The 16,909-nt window shown below is 35.3% G+C and overlaps 1 protein-coding gene across 1 annotated transcript in view; it reads left to right on the plus strand.

The window, feature by feature from the left end:
- COL21A1 (collagen type XXI alpha 1 chain) overlaps positions 1-16,909 on the plus strand; it is a 246,431-nt gene that overhangs the window by 175,679 nt on the left and 53,843 nt on the right. Inside the window, 1 exon segment of the mRNA XM_074310626.1 lies at positions 3,192-3,245. Within this exon segment, the coding sequence (XP_074166727.1) occupies positions 3,192-3,245 (54 nt within the window).

Genomic DNA, 16,909 nt, shown 5'->3' on the forward strand with positions numbered 1-16,909 from the left:
CCTAGCTATGGATTTCCAATCATTTGGGGGTTAGGATTTGATGAGACAAACCATCTAGTAACATTTTAACAAAAGAGGATGTTACCCCATAAAGGGTGCAACCTTTTTTCAAATCCTTAATTTTATTCAAATCTAAAGGTGTATATCTTCTCCTTTTTCGACCCAAAGAGTCAATCTCTTCAATCACAGGATATGAATGTATATAATCACTTACATTCTGTCCCTCTCTCTTAGTCTTAACCAATGCTTTTTCTAATCTTGCCATTGTCTGCTTCACAGCTGATTCTGTTTGTGTTTCTGCCTCTTCCCCTCCTCCTTCTTCCACCCCTGAAGAGTTAATTGAGGAAGGAGATGGGAAATGCTCCTGTTGCTCAGAATTGTACTTAACTCCATTTTTATCTGATTCATCCTTTTCACCTAGTTTAGTTGGATCCTCCCCCTCTTGCTCTTTCTTCTTTTTCTTTAATCTAACACTTATATAATTTCTTAAAGCCACTTGAATTAAATTGTACGTATGAAATGTATCTTTGGAAATTAGGTTTGGTTTGGAATTGTAGTGTTCACCTAGTTCCTCTCCTACTAATTCCCACTCATCTGAATCCAGTTCTTTTTCCAGAGCAAAACAAGGACATATGACCTGCACAGTTTTTTATTTATTTTTTATTTTTTCTGAGGCTGGGGTTAAGTGACTTGCCCAGGGTCACACATCTAGGAAGTGTTAAGTGTTTGAGACCAGATTTGAAATTGGGTCCTCCTGAATTCAGTGCTGGTGCTCTATCCACTGCACCACCTAGATACCCCCACCTGCACAGTTCAGTGATCTCCTCCAAAATTATAATCAATCCTTGACTTTTCATAACCTTGATAATGCTCTCTAAACATTTTCCTTGAACAGAAATAGAAGGCTGTTTTCTAAAAATTTGCCCCATTTCACTGAAATTCTACTTTAGCTCTTTAACAAAGTTTCCTTGTTACTCACACTTATTTCTGTGTCAGAGAGAGTTTTCCACTGAGATGTTGATGGGAGACTTTTCCACTGGAATCAGGAACTTGTCTGTCCCTCTTTGGGTGCCAAAATGTCAAGTCCAGGCTAGCTTCTCTGAAGGGCTTAGAATAAGTCCTTGCCCCACGTTGGGCACCAAATTGTAGATGTTCTGTTGTCTCTCAATTATACTTCTTCTTTGGAAGGAGGTTTTTCTTTAAATCCTTTTCTCTGTGAGCAGGTTTCTTGGGAGGCTTCTGGAGCCTCCAGTCAGAGAGAAGGTATAATCTTAAAGTCTTAGAGAATTGCCTGGATTGAATGACTTATCTAGGATCATACAAGTAGTGTATGTCAGAAGAAAGACTTAAAGCCAGATCCTGACATTGAAGACAGTTTTCTATCTATTTTGTTATGTTACCTCTCACTTGACATTTGTCAGCTTGATTGGAACTGGCCTCTAACTCGTGGATGGCTGAAGTCAAACAGAACAGGCTAGAAACAGAAAAGTAAAGGATCAAACAGAAGTTTAATTAATTTCAAAGTGAGGAAAATGATTGTAAATGTAAGTTCTCCTGAGGAGGAGGGATTAACATGCTGGGATAAAGGCAATATTTTATATACATAAGGGCTAAACCATGATATAATCATTCTTAGGTTTTAGGAAGTACTTCTCACCACAGGATCATGTGTGATCAGTGCAGGAATTTTTGAGTCCTGTGGGAACACTCTCCAAGTTGATTGTCTTACAGTGGATACAGAACCAGAGTAAGGATGGCAGTAGCTGGTTCATTTCACTTAGCAGTTACAAGAAACAGAGATTGTGAACATGTCACGAGAGGTGAAGGATCACCTACTTCTGATTCTCAGGTCCCTGGGAAATAGGGGAAACTCCCTCAGTGAATATCTGATTCTGGTCAAAGCAATATACTCTGCCAAAGGGAGACATTATTTCAAAGAGCAAAGAATTTTTGCTTGCTGGGCCTCAGGTCTGGGAGAATAGGATGTTTCCAAATATTTTGATACATTAATCTTGAGTCAAACATTTAAAAATTAAAATGCTGTTTTAAGGAGGTACAGGAATAGGTCAAAAAAGAATAAACTTTGAATCAATATAATATTGTCAGTTATTAATCATAAGGCCTTTCCTAACCTTCACTCCATTTTGTTTTACCGAAATCTATTTGCATGTTTTGTGCATCCTTTGAATTTACTTTTATATGTATCCTCTCAGTTGTTGTTGTATCCCCTCAGTACAATGAAAGCTCTTAAAAGATAGCAATGGTTACACATGTGGAGTTTCTTTTGTATCCCAACCATTTACACAGTATCTAGCTTTGTGTACAACATAAATGCTTTGTTCTTATTGAATTGATCTAGTTGGTTTATCAATCAGTCAACAGATAATTTTGCCTAATATGCATTGAACACTATAATAGGTATTGGGAATACAAAGACCAAATTAGCAATAGTCCTTGATCTCAAGAAGTTTACATTGTCCCATAGAGAAAAACAAAACAAAAACATGTGTTAAGTATATTTAAAGCATATTCAAAACAAATACATACATACAATATTGTTGTTATTATTCATCTTTCTCAGAGAGGAGCAATGGCATCTTAAGGGTGATGATTTGATCTGTACATGAATTGGATTTGTGAGATGGGGGCTGCCTAAAGTCATTGAAGTCATTTTGAGGTGAAGCCACTTAGTACCAATAGGGGATGAGGAAAGACCTCATTTTGAACTGAGCACTACAGAAAACTAGGGAGTTTAAGAGGCAGAGATATAAGGAGGAGAAGGAGGGAAACCTATAGTGAAGAAAGCAGGAGAGATGGAGTAATATACATGAGGAATAGCAGACTGCAGGAAAATTATATATAATCACTTATAATATTTGTGACATTTACAATGAAAATGCAAAGTAGCTCATTGTAGTTACATTCAGAAATTTGAATATAAATAACTACAGTATTTCATTAATAATTGCTATTATCTGCTTTATTATATGATATTAAATAGTAATTTGGATAATCAAAGTGTGGTAATTTTGCAATACTGTAAACGTGTTTGTTTTGTGAATGTAAGCCAATCAAAGATGATAATTCTAATAGACTTTTAAAAATCATATTATTTGTCACTCTCTGCTCCACGTCATAAAAATTACCTTGAAATGACTTTTCTACTTGTCCTTTGTCATATAACTTAAAAGGGAGAAACAGGACACCGAGGTGCTCCAGGACCAGAAGGCCCACGAGGAGAACCTGTGAGTACTTTTGAATTCAGCAATTATAAACTCAAGGTTCTATTGTTACTGCATTATTGTTTTATTGTGTAATCTGGAATTTTGTTCTATAAAAATCAAAATTATAATAATCAATAGGTTATTTTACAGGACTGTTTCCCATTCAATAAGTAAATAATAAATCACCACTCATCTCATTTAACAACTAAAATATGTTAAGTACTAGATAGTGTTATCAGTGTGGTAGAGCAAAAAGAACGTTCAGCCTAGTCACTTTAATCTCTCAGGGCTTCAGTTTATCTACTTGCAAAATGATAAAGTTGGATGAGATTTAAAGTTCTTTTTAGTTCTATGATCCCATGAATGTGGAATGCATACAATAGAGTGAGGAATTTCTGGTAGTAAGAAGAGCTTAATCCATTTAATCATCTTTTAAGAAGATCCAAAGCAGACTGAATTAAGGTATATTTGCATATTGATAAATTTTATTTTAGAGTACTTAGGCTGGAATTAAAGATTTATATAGAGGATCAGGAAAAAGTAAGGCTAGAAAATTTGGGTGGATCAGATTATGAAGAGTTTCAGGTCATGCCAATTGGTTTTAAGTTTATCCTGTAAGTAATGCAGAGTCATTACTGGTTTTGAGTTATAGGTGTGACTTAATGAAAGTGACACTTAAAAGAAAATTAATATATTGTCAATAAGAAGGGTGATTGTAGGGGCAAGATATTGGGCTTGGAAACTAATTTAAGGTGATATTACAAGACAAGCTTGTGAGAAAATGCTTTTTAAGCTGTGCTGGTAGGAGTGGAAATGGGAAGGAAGGGAGGAATTAAATATTTATTATGAGGAAATGGAAGAATGTGGAGAATGAGGTCCTAAAAGAGGGAGAAAAATTAATCAAATATGCTGTCAATGTTTATAGCCTGAGAGGATGATGGGCCTAGCAGTAATAAGGAATAAGGAAGTTAGAAGGAAGAGTTTTAGAGGATGAAATGATGTGTTCAGTTAAATATGTGTTAAATTTGAGGTAAGAATATGAAATCTAAATAGAAATATTCAGAATAGTTGAAAAATATGATCCTCCCAGACCTCCTTGCCTCCTTACATTATTGCCTCCAAGAGTCAAAGAGTAATGGATTTATCTTGGTACTATATTTGAGTTTATATAACTAACTTAAAACTATAAGGACCAAATCTGCTGTACATGCATACTTTGAATCCAATTTTCTTTCCAACTATTCAAATGGATCATGAATTCATTCATTCCTTCATAAGTTCTCTCAAACAATGCAAATTGTAAGCCTATCCTTTTGGAATCTTGTCCATGTTCTATTAAAAGTTCCTTGTGGAGTAGTGGGAGGTAGGGTGGTCTATCCAAAATATTGAAAGTTTTCCTCAATTTTTTCCAAGGTCTAGGATACAACTGAAACAACCTTCTTATCTCTTACTCTTGCCACATGGTTATCATCTATGATTTTTGTCATACAATTCCTTAAAGATGCCCTATACTTCTGACCTTCTACAAAAATCCTCTCTTGAAAATTCTTGATATAAGAATTTGTAAATACTTAGGTTACATCCTATTTTGTTCCAATTATGATGTTAATGGACATTGTTCTGCTTTAATCCCTTCTCAGCTTTCAATGTAAGTTTCAGATGGATGAATGAGTGAATGAATGTAAAAGCACTTATTAATTTTTTTTTAACTAAGCACATGGTAAACAAAACTTATATGTGTTAAATGCAGGAGATAATTTATTTACAAGGGACTATTCCCTGCTTTCAAGGAGCTTACATTCTATTAAGAAAAGATAAAATAAATAGAGGAGTGGTTGCCAAAGGAGAACAAGTTTTGGATTTGATAGTCTTTTCTATTGTAGTGTCAATGACAAATAGTAGCATAATACTGCATATGCTCTGTCCAAGCAATTGGTTGATTAATATTTATAAAGTGCCTTCTTTGTATCAGGTCCTGTGCTAAATGCTAGAAAGAGAGAGAAAGAGAGAGAGCGAGAGAGAGAGAGAGAGAGAGAGAGAGAGAGAGAGAGAGAGAGAGAATGAGAGAGGAAGGAGGGGGGAAGAGAGACAAAGAGTCTGTGCCCCTCAAGGAAGTGAAAATTTAATGGGAGAAACAACAAATAAATATGTATGAACAAGTTATATAAAAAAGAAAAGGAAAATAAAAGAATGGGAAATTGTTTTAGTGACTACAGAGAGAATAAGTTAAAGATAGGAGACTTGATATAGGCATACATATAGACTAAGTGTGTTGGGAAGGAGGTGCAGATTCCTCTTGCATCCCAGTAACAGTACAACTGTATTAACATAACAATAACTTGTTTCATTCTTTGGCTTTCTTGGTCTCTGCTGATTCCTTGTTGTTAGGGTCTTAATGTGACTTTCTTTTTCCAGTGCTTGACAAATCTCATGACACAATGCCAGTGATAAAGGACCTCCACTTCTCTCCCTTCTATTTCTACCTTGTATTCTTGAGATAAAATGCTAATAATGAAGCATTTTTAAAGTAATTCACTCTTTGCAGTGTTCTACGTACTCATTAGCAGCCTTGCCCATTTTTTGTGATTCCTATGCCTTGAGTCTGCTCTTCTGATTACTGAATCCTTGACTAGGATTGCCATTATGTAAGTCGACTGAGGCATACTTGCTTCCCTTTCAGGTCAACTGATTCTCCAAACTGCTACACATTCTCACTAGTTGGATTTCTTCACTTCTCCCTTTCTAGTTTTCATTTATAGAATTTAGTCCTCCTCTATTAGATTGTGAGCCTTTTAAAAGTAGGAGCTATTTGGTTTTCATGTATTTCTATCACTTAGCACAATACCTGGCACAGAGTAAGTGCATAATAAATGCACATTTTTTCTCAGTTTCTCTCTATATGCCTCTCTATGTCTCTGATCTATTGTCAATGTATCTGATCTCTTTCAGTCTTAAGAAGGTTCCAAATGTCTGGGAACCTGGATCAGCCTCTTTGCTCCAGCCTTTTTCACTCTAGTCCTTAAGTATAGCATGAAATCATCCATATCAAAGTTATAAGCATATATGAGATCTTTGAGGGAGAAAGTTTAAGTAATAGAGAAGAATTAAGAATAATTTATCCTCAACAATAAAGATTTAATAAGACAAGTTCATTTTAGAAAGAGCTATTGTAATGCCAGAGAAACTGAGCAAGATAGAGATTAGACATTATTTAATACAAAATTTATTAAATGGAGAGACTTACTGGGACCAAATGGAATGAGATTATCTTCTGAAAGAATCTAGCAGTGAATGTCCATAACAAGATTCTTTTATTGGGTAACAAGAATAATGACATAATGGGGGAGGTACCTGGATGGGGATAATCTAATGGGGGGGAAGAACCTAGGATGAGGATGACATAATGGAGGCAGGCAAAATGGAGGGAGGTACTGGAGAGGCTCCTGATATTCTAATGATGTCTAAAATGGATAAAGACCTTTATCCCATCAAACATTAAGAGGGAATGACTATAGCCTAAGGTCTAAGATATAAGACCTTTATCTTAACATTAAGAGGGAATGGTTATAACATGAGGCAGAGTAACTGAATAGGACAATTAGGGAAACTGGGTCAGGACATTAAAAGAGAACTGTGGCACAATATTCACTGAAATAGTACAGTTAACAATTGGTATAAAGCATTCCATCTCTTCCTCCCTGCCTCCCCCCCTCAAAAAAATAAATGACATTCTTTTCTAAAAATGTATATATTTTCCAGGGAGAATTAGGTGGAGGAGTAACATAACTCTTGGTTACTGAAAGTGTTTTTTTCTCTCTCTTGGGGAGGGGGAACACTCAAGAAGTTCTTCTTAGTCTTAGTATAATTTCTTTGCTGAATTATTTGCAGTAGAATTGAGTCTAATCTGTGTTTGGGCAGGTACCAATAAGAAGATGGGTGGTCCCAAACCCTCCAGATATTTTGAAATTTGTAAATTCCTCTTCTGATCAAAGGAATTGGGGAGGGCAAAGGAGACCTGGAGAAGTCTGCAGCCAAGTTTTTCATTTCCTTCTAAGTGGTTCTTCCTCAGAGGTGTGTTGGAAAGTAACACCAACTCTCATTTCTGGAATTCCATTTCTTCTTAATTCATTTGATAATTTATAGTAATTCCTAGAGCATTGCTAAATTTCTTTGCTCTAAATTCAATTCTTATGTTAATTCCATTTCAGATGACATTTCAGTCTAATTTCTATAAGTGATTGATTGGGATTTCTCATGTAATTAATTTATCTAGACTAAATATGTGGGGTGCTTTCAACCCCATGTTTATGTTATTATAGTTAAATCATGTAGTGCATGTATAGCATGAAAGTGGTCATGTAATGGATTTAATCTTTTGCACTTTCCCCCCCCCCTCTCACAAAAATGCTGTTTGAGATAACTATCTAGATAAGTATTGACTTTCATTGTTTGATATGATATTTTTCCTTAAAACTGTGAGGAAAAAAAAGTTGTGAAATTCCTTCCTCTATGGATAAACTTGAAGTCTAGAAAATAGTAAAGTGATTGCTAAAAGAGAAATTTATTCTTTTGTAAGCAGCTTTGAAGTCTCTCTTGTCTTAAAATCATCTTTAATCACTAGGACTCCAGAATTAGGCTCTGATGAAGCAAAGATTCCTGAGATGATGAAGATATTTGTGAAATTTAAGAATCTTAATGGAATTATGCCCTTCTAAGCTGTCAGAGGCAAAAAAAGCTTTGTAAAATTCTTTGAAATCTTGTAGTAGTTGTAATGGGGAAAAGAAAATTTACTAGCAACCCTAGATCAGCTCAAAAAAGCCATTGTAATTCAGATCTTGATTTAGCTCATACTTTTCTGTAATCTTGTTTGTTATTTCATGTTTGTACTATTATGTAATCATTCATTTAGTTGTTATTATATTGAATGATTTCTGGCTCTCTTATTCTATAACATCCTATACTAACCAGGTTTTCAGTTATTTTTTCTTTTGGTTTTTCAAGTTTTTTTTTTTTTTTTTTTTTTTCCAGTTATCAAGAATTAGTATTTTTCCCTTTACTTCCACACATAAAAGGGAAAAAAAAATAACAGAGTTAGAAAACCATGGAAAAGAATATACATAATCAAACAAATCCAGTTATCACATTAGCCATATTCAAAATTGAGTGTCTCATTCAGCTTATTTTGTTCATCATCCCTCTGTCAAGAGATAGATGGCATTCTTCCTCACTGTTCCTCTAGAATCATGATTAACAATTTCATTGATCAGCAAGTTTTCAATTATTAAAGGGTATTCAAAATGCTTGGCTGACTATTCCATTCCATTGCAGGTCCCAGGGAAGTTTAGCTCTTTAGAACTCCTGTAGAGATTTTGAAACCATGAAAACTCAAAATTCTTTTATTTTGTCTCACAGATAGTGATTCAGAATATGCTAGGTGTCTAAACTTTATAAATTATTCATTCCCATTGTAGCTTTACATTATTAAAACACTGCATCTACAGATGTTAAGATTAGGAAAAAAATGCTGCAATCAGAGTAGAAGAGTAAATGTGCTTTGATATCTGTTGGTTTAGTATTAACATAATTTCCAAAGAATAAACCTGGAATTTAGTTGCAGTATGGTCAGGTAGGAGTTACATTAGATGACTTCTGATATTCTTTTTCATCTGACCTCTGATATTGTTTTTGAATTTGACATTCTTTGATTCTTTTTTTTTTTTTTATCTTTTTTTTTAAATTTTTTTATTATATATATATATATATATATTTATAATATTATCCCTTGTATTCATTTTTCCAAATTACCCCCCCTCCCTCTATTCCCTCCCCGCATTGACAGGCAATCCCATACATTTTACATGTATTACAATATAGTCTAGGTACAATACATGTGTGTGAATATCATTTTCTTGTTGCACAATAAACATTAGAATCCGAAGGTACATGCAACCTGGGCAGACAGATATTAGTGCTAACAATTTACATTCACTTCCCAGTGTTTCTTCTCTGGGTGTAGCTACCTCTGTCCATCATTGATCAACTGGAAGTGAGTTGGATCTTCTTTATGTTGAAGATTTCCACTTCCATCAGAATACATCCTCATACAGTATTGTTGTTGAAGTGTACAGTGATCTTCTGGTTCTGCTCATTTCACTCAGCATCAGTTGATTTAAGTCTCTCCAGGCCTCTCTGTATTCCTCCTGCTGGTCATTTCTTACAGAGCAATAATACTCCATAATCTTCATATACCACAATTTACCCAACCATTCTCCAACTGGTGGACATCCATTCATCTTCCAGTTTCTAGCTACAACAAAAAGAGCTGCCACAAACATTTTGGCACATATATGTCTCTTTCCGCTCTTTAGTATTTCTTTGGGATATAATCCCAGTAGTAGCGCTGCTGGGTCAAAGGGTATGCACAGTTTGATAACTTTTTGGGCATAGTTCCAGATTGCTCTCCAGAATGGCTGGATTCTTTCGCAACTCCACCAGCAATGTATTAGTGTCCCAATTTCCCCACATCCCCTCCAACATTTATCATTATTTGTTCCTGTCATCTTAGCCAATCTGACAGGTGTGTAGTGGTATCTCAGAGTGGTCTTAATTTGCATTTCTCTGATCAGTAGTGATTTGGAACACTCTTTCATGTGAGTGGATATAGTTTCGATTTCTTCCTCTGAGAATTGTCTGTTCATATCCTTTGACCATTTATCAATTGGAGAATGTATCGGTTTCTTATAAATTAGGGTCAGTTCTCTATATATTTTGGAAATGAGACCTTTGTCAGAACCTTTGTTTTTAAAAATATTTTCCCAATTTGTTACTTCCCTTCTAATCTTGTTTGCATTAGTATTATTTGTACAGAAACTTTTTAGTTTGATGTAATCAAAATCTTCTATTTTGTGATCAATAATGATCTCTAGTTCTCCTCTGGTCATAAATTCCTTCCTCCTCCACAAGTCTGAGAGGTAGATTATCCTCTGTTCCTCTAATCTATTTATTATCTCCCTCTTTATGCCTAAATCATGGACCCATTTTGATCTTATCTTGGTATATGGTGTTAAGTGTGGATCCATATCTAATTTCTGCCATACTAATTTCCAGTTTTCCCAACAGTTTTTTCCGAATAATGAATTTTTATCCCTAATGTTGGAATCTTTGGGTTTGTCAAAGATTAGATTGCTATAGATGTACCCTTTTTTGTCCTTTGTATCTAATCTGTTCCACTGATCTACCAGTCTATTTCTTAGCCAATACCAAATGGTTTTGGTGACTGCTGCTATATAATATAGCTTTAGATCAGGTACACTTAGACCACCTTCCTCTGAGTTTTTTTTCATTAGTTCCCTTGCAATTCTCGACCTTTTATTCTTCCATATGAATTTTATTGTTATTTTTTCTAGGTCATTGAAATAGTTTCTTGGGAGTCTGATTGGTATAGCACTAAATAAATAGATTAGTTTGGGGAGTATTGTCATCTTTATTATATTCACTCGGCCTATCCAAGAGCACTGAATGTCTTTCCAATTATTTAAATCTGATTTTATTTTTGTGGCAAGCGTTTTGTAATTTTTCTCATATAATTCCTGACTTTTCTTTGGTAGATGGATTCCCAAATATTTTATACTCTCAACATTTGTTTGGAATGGAATTTCTCTTTGTATCTCTTGCTGTTGCATTTTGTTAGTGATATATAAAAATGCTGAGGATTTATGTGGATTTATTTTGTATCCTGCCACTTTGCTGAAATTTTGAATTATTTCTAGTAGCTTTTTAGCAGAGTCTTTGGGGTTCTCTAAGTATACCATCATGTCATCTGCAAAAAGTGATAGTTTAATTTCCTCATTTCCTACTCTAATTCCTTGAATCTCTTTCTCGGCTCTTATTGCCGAGGCTAGCGTTTCTAGTACTATATTGAATAGTAATGGTGATAGTGGGCAACCTTGTTTCACTCCTGATCTTACTGGGAAAGGTTGCAGTTTATTTCTATTGCATATTATGCTTACTGAAGGTCTTAAATATATGCTCCTGATTATTCTAAGGAATAGTCCATTTATTCCTATACTCTCAAGAGTTTTTAGTAGGAATGGATGTTGGATTTTGTCAAATGCTTTTTCTGCATCTATTGAGATGATCATATGGTTCTTATTAATTTGATTATTAATATGTTCAATTATATTAATAGTTTTCCTAATATTAAACCAGCCCTGCATTCCTGGAATAAATCCTACTTGATCATAGTGTATTATCTTGGAGATGATTTTCTGAAGTCTTTTTGCTAATATCTTATTTAAGATTTTAGCATCAATATTCATTAAGGAGATTGGTCTATAATTTTCTTTCTCAGTTTTCGATCTACCTGGTTTAGGTATCAGTACCATGTCTGTGTCATAAAAGGAGTTTGGTAGGACTCCTTCATCCCTTATTTTTTCAAATAATTTATATAACATTGGGGCTAATTGTTCTTTAAATGTTTGGTAGAATTCACATGTGAATCCATCTGGCCCTGGGGATTTTTTCCTGGGGAGTTGATTAATAGCTTGTTCTATTTCTTTTTCTGAAATGGGACTATTTAAGCAATTTATCTCCTCCTCTGTTAATCTAGGGAGCCTATATTTTTGGAGGAAGTCATCCATTTCACTTAAGTTATCAAATTTATTGGCATAAAGTTGGGCAAAGTAACTCCTTATTATTTCTCTAATTTCCTCTTCATTGGTGGAAAGATCCCCCTTTTCATTTGTAAGACTATCAATTTGATTTTCCTCTTTCTTTTTTTTGATCAAATTTACCAAAGGTTTATCTATTTTGTTGGCTTTTTCATAAAACCAACTCTTGGTTTTATTTATTAATTCAATAGTTTTTTTACTTTCAATTTTATTGATTTCTCCTTTTAATTTTTGTATTTCGAGTTTAATTTTTGGTTGGGGGTTTATAATTTGGTCTTTTTCTAGCCTTTTAAGTTGTAAGCCCAATTCGTTAATCTTCTCTTTCTCTATTTTCTTCAAATAAGCCTCTAAAGATATAAAATTTCCCCTTATTACTGCTTTAGCTGCATCCCAAAGATTTTGATATGATGTCTCATCATTGTCATTATCTTGGGTGAAATTGTTAATTGTTTCTATAATTTGCTCTTTCACCCAGTCATTCTTTAAGATGAGATTATTCAGTTTCCAATTACTTTTTGGTCTATTTACCCCTAACTTTTTACTGAATGTAGCTTTTATTGCATTGTGATCTGAGAAGAAGGCATTTATTATTTCTGCCTTCCTACATTTAATTTTGAGATCTTTATGTCCTAATATATGGTCAATTTTTGTATAGGATCCATGAACTGCTGAGAAGAAAGTATATTCCTTTCTATTGCCATTCAGTTTTCTCCAAAGGTCTGTCATACCTAGTTTTTCTAATATTCTATTTACTTTTTTAATTTCTTTCTTGTTTGTTTTGTGGTTTGATTTGTCTAAATCTGAGAGTGCAAGGTTGAGATCTCGCACTATTATAGTTTTACTGTCTATTTCTTCTTGCAGTTCTCTTAACTTTTCCTTTAGAAAGTTAGATGCTATACCACTTGGTGCATATATGTTTAGTATTGATATGGCTTCATTATTTATGCTACCTTTCAGCAGGATATAGTTTCCTTCCTTATCTTTTTTAACGAGATCTACTTCTGCTTTTGCTTGATCTGAGATAAGGATAGCTACCCCTGCTTTTTTGGCTTTACCTGAAGCATAATAGGCTCTGTTCCAACATTTTACCTTTATTCTGTATGTATCTCCCTGCTTTAAGTGTGTTTCCTGTAGGCAACATATTGTAGGGTTCTGCTTTTTGATCCAATCTGCTATCCGTCTCCATTTGATGGGATCGTTCATCCCATTTACATTTACAGTTAAAATTACTAATTCTGTATTTCCTGCCATCGTATTATCCCCAGATTATGCTTTTTTCCCTTGACCCCCTGATCCCCCTCCCCGATATTTAATTTATAGACCCCCCTTGTGACGCCGCAACCCTCCCTCTTTTTTTTTTTTTTTTTTAGGATCCCTCCCCCCTCCCTCCAAGTCCCTTCACTTATTCTCCTTTTCCTTTTCCATTTTCCTCTCCCCCCTTTTAATGAGGTGAGAGAAAATTCTCTGAAAAACAAATATGTTAATTATTTACTCTTTGAGCCTCTCCTGATGAGAGTAAGATTCACACAATGATTCTCCCCCTCACTAAGTTCCCTCAGATATGGTGTGTTTTCTATGCCTCTTCCTGGGATGTAGTTTCCCTCTTTTTATCACTCCTTCCCCTTTTTCTGAACCGACCTCCTTCCCTTTACTACACCCCCCCTTTTTTTCTTTTATATCAGTAAAATCAAATTATCCTTGAGTATTTTTTATATACCCACAACAGAGTTACAGTTCTCAAGGGTTCTGTGTACCTTTTTCTGTTTCTCTTCAGTCTTGTGGATGTAGATCAAATTTTTTGTTTAAGTCTGGTTTTTTTCTTAGAAACATATAGAATTCCTCTGTTTCATTGAATGACCATCTTCTTCCATGGAAAAAGATGCTAAACTTAGCTGGGTAGTTCATTCTTGGTTGCAGTCCTTGATCTTTTGCCTTACAGAATATCAGGTTCCAGGCCCTTCTATCTTTTAATGTGGAGGCAGCCAGATCTTGGGTGACCCTTATTGTGGCACCTTGGTATTTAAATTGTTTTTTTTCTAGCTGCTTGCAGGATTTTCTCCTTTGTGTGGTAATTCTGCAGCTTAGCCACTATATTCCGTGGTGTTCTTTTTTTAGGGTCTATTTCAGAAGGAGTTCGATGAATTCTTTCCACATCTACTTTCCCTTCTGTTTCTATTATCTCTGGACAGTTCTCTTTGATAATTTCCTGTAAAATAGAATCTAGGCTCTTTTTTTGGTCATAGTTTTCTGGAAGTCCAATAATCCGCAGATTATCTCTCCTAGATCTATTTTCCAGGTCTATAGATTTTCCCAGTAAGTATTTGACGTTGTTCTCCAGCTTCTCATTTTTTTTGTTTTGTTTGACTGATTCTTGGATTCTCTGTGAATCATTCATTTCTATTTGTTCCATCCTGACTTTTAAGGAGTTATTTTCTTCTTTCACAGTTTTTAGTTCTTTTTGTAAATGCCCAATTTCGTTTTTAAATGAATTATTTTGCTCTATTGAATTTTTTTCCATTTCCCTAATTTTTTTTTTTTGAGAATTATTTTCTTTTTCCAATTCAGAAATTCTATTTTCTTGAGACTTTTTTATCTTTTCCAATTCAGAAATCCTACTTTCCTGTGTTTTTTTTAACCTTTTCTAATTCATAAATTTTGTTTCCCTGCATCTCCTGTGAATTCTTTATTTTTTCCAACTCCAATTTCAGGACGTTGTTATTCTCTATCATAGCTTCCCTTTTCTTTCCCCATTTTTCTTCAATCTCCCTCAATTTTTTAAGAGTTTCTTCTAGGAGAGAGTTATGTGATGGGGGCAGGGATCGTTCCCCTTTGGGTTGTTATCTGCTGACTCTCTGCTGTTAACTTCCTCAGGGTTGGATACCCGCTCTTTCTCTGTATAGAAGGAATCTATGGTTTTTCTAGCTTTTTTGCTCATATTTAAAAAAATCTTTTGGGGTCTGTCCCTGGGGTAGGAAATTATTTATTTACTTCTTTACCAGCTTCCTCCCAGACCAGATGGATGCAGAGGCTCCTGCGCCTGAGCTAAGATAGAGCTCTGGGAGAGAGTTCCCCACCCCCTCCCTGGAAGTGCCTCAGAGGTGATTAGCACTACTGTGCTTCGAGGGCGTAGAATAGTAAAGACAGCACAAAGCCCAGCCTATGTGTCCGGGTGGGGAGTGGATGTCTGCAGCAGGTGACGTGAAAAGCCCCTGTGCTCAAACTGGAAGTGTCTGCCAGAAACTGCGGTTCCTAGTTCAAAGGTTCCGCTTCTCTGGGACTTCCTGAAGCTGAGTTCCACTCCCTCCAGCTAAGCTAGGCAATGTGTGTTGCCTTGGGCCGTATCCACCCACTTGTCAATCTCTTAACTATTCTCAGGAGGTAGCTGAGGCCACACCCCCTGGTGCCGTGATCTGCTGAGTCACCTCCAGGGTCAGGGGACAATCTAATCTGAGTTTTAAAATATTTTGGCTTTCTCTTCTGAACTGCTAAATAATTAGCAGAGAAGAGCTAACAGCCTGTGCCAGATTCCTTTACCTCAGTGGCTTCTCTGATCCCAGAGCCCTTCCCAGCACAATGGGCGCAGTGTGCCACTACCCCACCGTCTGTGCTGGTCTCTCTTATTCCTCCCCTGAGAACTGACCTTTCCTGTTGAAACTCCAGATTCTCTTCAGCTGGTAAGTCATGCTTCCAGTCCTTATGGTATCTATCAGTCCTGAGCTAATTCTGAGACTTAATTTATCTAATTGGTTGTGAGGGAGTGAGGATGTTCACAGAGACGTGTGTTTCTTCTCCTCCATCTTGGCTCCGCCCTCCATTCTTTGATTCTTTAGATTGTATGCTATTAATTCACGCAAACATTTTATTTACTTTGTACAAAGCTCTGTTCTATAAGTTGTGAAAGATACAGAGATGAATAAAGTGTTTTTCTGCTAACGTGTCCACAAATAATGATTCTAGTTAGGATTTCATAGGTATCACAAGAAAAGGATCTTGTAGAAATGGAAAACTTTTGTACTACAATTTTTTAAAAGCCTGCAATTAAAAAGCTAGCATTTTAACTGGGCTTGAAAAGAGGGGAACAATTTCAGTGGATGGAAATGGGGGAGGGGGAATTCTAGAAGATATGAGCAAAAGATTATAACATAGGAAAACTCAAGGACTACTTAGAGATTGGTGAATACCAATTTTGACTGGAGCCTTTAGTGCCAGTGCCAGAAACTTTATATCTTTCCTTAGTCTCACCATCTCCTTCTCCAAAGAAACATAAGTAAGTGGTACTTAAGTATCCAGGCTAGCCCACAGAAACCTATTTAGTTTCCTTTAGTGGGCAAAAGAAACTCAATGATGACTCCCTTCTCCTGTTATGAATAATGAATATTGCTACTCTTGTGACTATCTGTTGGTCACTTAAACTGCATAGGCCTTAGTTTTCCCAGATACAATGAAGAGTTTGGATTAGTTGGCTTCTGAAGTATCTTCTGACTTTAGATCTGTGATCCTACAATGCTATCAAATCAAGAGAATAATAAAAAAAATTACCAAATCTAAATTTCTAGGGAACAATTCTGCCTTGGATATTATTTTCAAATAAGATGGAGTTTTGGACAACATATATGAAAAACATTGAAGACTAAAAATAGCTAAATTGCATCTGATTCATGTCATGAATTAAATGAAGAACTTCCTCTGTTTCATGTGAATGATGGTGCTAAGTATTTATGATGAATTATTTGGCCACATGAAAATGCACATGAGAACCATATTTACTTTATGATTTGGCAGCCAAAAATTTTATAGTGCTTATGCTGGAAAGGCAGAAGCTCTGAAAAAATACATTTAAGCTAATTAAATACAGTTGATGGCAGCGTGATTATTCTGGCAGAGCTACAAAGGTGAAAACTTCTGCAGCTCATATTAAGAACAATAACTTCATTGTGTTTAAATATGATTATCTTAATTATGAATGCAATTATGTTTGGTTTTGAGTTTCTGAGGCTGAAATTGGTCAGAAAGCCA

This window comes from Sminthopsis crassicaudata, chromosome 4 (genome assembly GCF_048593235.1).
Source record: "Sminthopsis crassicaudata isolate SCR6 chromosome 4, ASM4859323v1, whole genome shotgun sequence".
Taxonomy (NCBI): domain Eukaryota; kingdom Metazoa; phylum Chordata; class Mammalia; order Dasyuromorphia; family Dasyuridae; genus Sminthopsis; species Sminthopsis crassicaudata.